The sequence below is a fragment of the Elephantulus edwardii genome, unplaced genomic scaffold, assembly GCF_000299155.1.
Source record: "Elephantulus edwardii isolate Elephantulus edwardi_28Jun2011 unplaced genomic scaffold, EleEdw1.0 scaffold00215, whole genome shotgun sequence".
NCBI classification, from domain to species: Eukaryota; Metazoa; Chordata; class Mammalia; order Macroscelidea; family Macroscelididae; genus Elephantulus; species Elephantulus edwardii.
This window is the reverse complement of record NW_006399965.1, coordinates 3,108,528-3,113,480: the sequence shown is the minus strand read 5'-3', so window position 1 is coordinate 3,113,480 and position 4,953 is coordinate 3,108,528. Positions and strand designations below refer to the sequence as shown.

General features: G+C 39.0%; 1 protein-coding gene across 1 annotated transcript in view; it reads right to left on the bottom strand.

Moving 5' to 3' along the window:
* Positions 1–759: 759 nt before the first annotated feature.
* SLC33A1 (solute carrier family 33 (acetyl-CoA transporter), member 1) overlaps positions 760–4,953 on the bottom strand; it is an 18,969-nt gene continuing 14,775 nt past the window's right edge. Inside the window, exons 4-6 of the mRNA XM_006897780.1 lie at positions 4,526–4,643; positions 2,395–2,610; positions 760–961 (exon numbers count right to left, since the gene is read on the bottom strand). Of these exons, the coding sequence (XP_006897842.1) occupies positions 794–961; positions 2,395–2,610; positions 4,526–4,643 (502 nt within the window). The 3' untranslated portion in view covers positions 760–793. The remainder of the gene's footprint in view (positions 962–2,394; positions 2,611–4,525; positions 4,644–4,953) is intronic.

The window sequence follows — 4,953 nt, the reverse complement described above, 5'->3', positions numbered from 1 at the left end:
GCACTTGTGACAAAACATATCTGGAAAGATTTAGGGTAAAGTTAACAAGGAATCAAAATGTCTTCCAAAAAAGGTGAAGGCAGCAGAAATCAATAAATTAAAAATCATAGCTTTTGTTTTATAAAAAATAATTTGAATAATCTTCTTATAAACCTTTAATGCTTACAAAAGCTGGAAATACATTTAAAATAGTCTTTTTTTTTTAATACAGTTTCACTCCTTACAATGTGATTATGGTTGCAAAATAACAACTAAAATGGTATTTCAGTAGTCTGCATTCTCTTCTCAGCATATTCCATATAATATTTACTCAATTTGTGATTTAAAATAAGATTTTAGCCATCAACAAGATCAGACTAGTTTTAATTAGTACCTGAATATCTAGTTTGTCCCATTTATACACTCTACTGAAATTTTAAACACAGGTCATTGCTACGTTCTGATAACAATACTTGTCTGCATGGTTACCATTTCCATGACTACTGCATTACGGCTTAAAACATGCTTTGGTCAGTAAATTAAAAAGATATAAATCAAATAACAAGGCCAGAAAAGCTGTCTTAGAACCAATGTCTTGACCTTACGTAAACTTTTAAATACACTGACAAGGCAAGTCAAAATATAATCAATTATACAAAGAAACCTCTATTTTTCAACCATTTGGCATTTTTATATTAATGATTTCCTTGTTTAAATAGCATTTCATACTTGTGTGCACTGATTATCAGGAGCCCTCTGTACTGGAACTATCCGACTAGTACCTTCTTAGAACTTCCTGTAGTGTACACTTCAATTAACTGTTCCTCTTGCACTTCCATGAAGATGGTGCTTCATCCTGTAACTTTTTAAATTTTGGACCAAGAAAGAACCACCAACCAAATCCAATTAAAACACAAACAACAGATTCCACATAATAGCCATCCAGTGCTGTAATACATGAGCCACCAAGTTTTTTGCAAAGCTGTAAAAAAATGAAAAGATATAATTTATAATTCGTATTATGCAATTAAGATGCCTTCAGATTATAATGGACAGGACTAACAAAAATACTGCTATTATAATATTTGAAAGTATAAAATGTTTACTTTAAATGGTGAAATATATTAATAAATTAGATTATCTCTAATGCTAATAAAGGGAGCTCTGATAGCTTAGTGGCAAGAAATTCCGCAAAAATCCCCAAAGTGTGTGGTTTGGGCCCACCAGCTGCTCTGCAGGGAAGACGGGCACTCTCCTTCCGTGTAATTAACTGCCTCTGAAAACCTGCTGGAGGGTTAACTACGGTACACAACAACAATAATAATAAAATGGAAAACTCACTTTATGGTATAATAACAACAATGACAATAATAATGAAATAGAAAAATTTTTAGTGCTTTCTGCAATCAGTAATCATTTTCATGATGCAGCTTTTCATATCCGGAAATGTGAAGAAATACCCAATGAACTGACTCCTAAAGTAAGACTACTGTTACTTTTAAATACCAACAAAGGTTTTAGCTCTTAAGTGTTAAATAACAGGCTTTTTCTATTGCTGTAAAATCCAACTGTTAATCATGCACTTATGTTAAAAAAATTCTTTTTTCAGTGCCTACTGCACAGAGCAGTGATTCTTAAGCTGGAGGAGAGAAGGGAGCTCTGGTGGCCTAGTGGCAAGAAGCTGCACTGCAACGCCAAAGGCAAGGTGTTCGAATCCACCAAATGTTCTGCTGGAGAAGGAGGGGCAATCTCCTCCTTTGCTAGTCGATCCGATTCAAAGGCTTGTTGCTGTTGTTGTTTGGTGCTGTCGAGTCGTAACGACTCATAGCGACCCTGTGAACGAACAGCCTGAGCACTGTTTGTACATAGAGTTTCCAGAGGCAAGCCATGTCGGAAGTGGATGCCGCTCCTGCTTCCAGGCTTGATTTAGTCGGGAAGCTCCAGCCAACACTGTCCACCATGGGTACCTATTACCATGATTGGCACATCACTGTCACAGGCTTCAGCATCACAGCAACCAAGGCTTACAACAAGAAAAATAAAATAAAGGTTAAAAAAAAGGTGGAGAAGAGAGCTTGTGCCTCACCTAGCTGAGAAGCTCTGTCAGGTGAGCCAAGGCTGTGACAGCTCTCCATTTTTAAGGAACTACATCTCGTACAAGAAAAAGAAATGTAGATTTCTACACTAGAAACCATGAGGAGACATTTTTTTTCAAAAATCAAAAAGGTATTGTCCTACTGGAAGCAAATGACTGTATGTGAATGTCAATATTAGCTTTATGTTTCAAACTCAAATGCATTGTCATCGAATCGGAATATCCTCATAGCTGACCCTCCAATGGGCTTTTAGAAGCTGGAAACTGCATGGGAGTGGACTGTCCATCTCCCTCTGTTACTGAAATGAAAACACACTCACCTCAACCGCATCGGGTGTCTTACAACTCTGGTTCGAGGCTCCTACACACTCTTTCACTGTGAGCGGATCCACAAGTCGAAGAGCTACTGTCGAAGGCCAGTTTCCTCCCAGGTTGGAGACAGTGTTTAACAGCGTCATGTATGTTCCCCCAATAAGAGGATCACTGACCTTGGCATTGAAAGCCATTATAGAAACGTACATGCTGTACAACGTCACCTACGGCAAAATGTAAAATATCTTTAGTATGATTAGGCTAATTTCCCCCCCTCGATACACTAAGATCTGAATTAAGAACGCTGTTCTCAAAGCCTAAAAATGACTTTTCATGATTCTTACTGGCATGAATGCAAGAAACAGTTATGGAGAAACACCTACTAAAAGCCAGTCTTCAGAGTATGGCTAACTAAAATGACAAGTAAAACACAGTCACTCAGCCTTTGAAGAATGTATTCTAAATTAGAAAAACAAGAAATAAATAATGAAGAAATGTGGTAAGTACTATAAAAGAAGTACACATACGAAGCATAACTGACAAACATTCTATCAAAAGCAGTTAAGGGAAGACTAGACAAAGAAACTAACAGAGAAGGTATTGAAGGACACCTGAGAAATGTAAGCCACGCCCACATTTTTGTGCCTGATTGTGTATCTCCTGCGTTTATGCACATAGTGAGCTCTAGTGGCTCAGTGCAAGAAGCTGTGCTGCAGTCCTGAAGGCAGCAGTTCGAGGCCTGCGACTGTGCCGCAGGAGAAGGATGGGCATTCTCCTCCCATGGCCTAAGTGCCTCTGAAAACCCACTGGAGGGTCGGCTGTGGGTCAGTGCCGACTGACATGACAGACGTATCTCTAAGGGAGCTCTGGTGGCACAGCCCAGAGTGCTGCTGCACTGCTAGCCCAAACGTGGCGGCCTCTGTGGTGCTTTGAATCCACCAAGAGAGAAAGGTGGGCAACTCCATCCTGCAGACTGGAGGGCGGGCGATGAGGCAGCTCTGACTTGACCGTGAGGAAGTTCTAGGTTTTGGGTGATACAGGAAAATATTCAAAGGAACACAAATATTTTTCTTAGATATCCGTGAAAAGCAGCATTTCAAAACTTATGTCACAAACTGAAGGAGGAAAAACCTCCAAGCGCTCGGCAGGAGAAGGATCAATCTTCTCCCGTGCGGTTAACTGCCTCTGAAGACCCGTCAGAGGGTCTGCTATGGGGCGGTTCCGACTCAACGGCACACAACAACAACAAGATGTCAAAATGGGAGAAAGCAAATGGACCTCCTGCTTAAGAGCAAGGAACTGTTTCCAAACAGCATTCCCTTGGCTGCTGTTCCATACTGTGTTCATAGAAAAAGGAATTCCAAAGTCGAGGAAGACAGAGAGAAACTACAGTACACAGATTCCTTTTGCTGTAGGCCTTAGGGAAAGTGCTTAAAATAAAAGGTCCCTGAGGGCAAGGAGATTTGTAAGATTTATTCCATTCTGTTTTATTACTTAATGATATGGTCCACTGGTATTTGCGGAAGGCAAGGTTAAGACAGACCTTAAGGAGGAGCAAGGCTATGTCATACATCATTTGTAGGACTTTTTTTGTACTTTTCTTTCCATGAAGCATTTGGTTGAATTTTATTGACTACACTTCAAGAAATCTTCAAATAAAACCCCAACACAGAAGTTATTTCTGAACTATTACTTGATCGTGTTCGTTCAATTACAGTGAAAGAAGACTGAAAAAAACTATTAAGCATGAATTCAGTATAAGCAAAATAAAGGAGGAAGGGAGGAAAGGAAAGAGATTTGACACCCAGCCTCCGTGAATTAAAACACTCTCATCTAGGCATGGGCTTGGGGATATTTACCAAGAGTATAATCACGTGTGGCCTTGGAATTAACTTTGATATGTAACAAATACTCATTAAATGAAAAAAACATTAATAAGCAGGGAAATGTCTTTCAAGAACAGAATTCACTAAATCAGAAGTCACAAGTTTAAAGTTTGTCCTCAAATAACTTTCCTAGTGTCATTTTCACACTTCAATTTATTCTTAACCTTTATTATCATTATTTAAGGTGATTATACAAAAAATGTCTTCTTTATCGTATATAAAAGCTTCCTGAAGAAAACCACAGCCAGCTTACCTGATGTAATGCATAGCTCAACAGCACCGTAATATAGTAATATAAAGGGAATCCCCCTTGATGCTCTACTTTGGGAGTCCACCAAACCAGCAGGGCATACTCTAAGCCAAGCAATAATCTACAGAAAAACAAAGAAAACAGTTAATTGAATGATACTTTCAGTGAAACAAGCTAACAAATAAAAAACAATAACCAACAAACAAAACACAACAACCCAGAATCCCCACCATATAAAGAAAAAAATGTCTTTATTTAAAACCTGTTAGACAGGGGAGCTCTGGTGGCCTAGTGGCAAGAAGCTGCAACTACAATCCCAGAGGTGCATGGTTCGAATCCACCAGATGCTCTGCCAGGGAAGGAGGAGCAATCTCCTCCAGTACCAGTCAGATCTGATTTGATGGTACACGCACACAAAAATAAAATTTAAA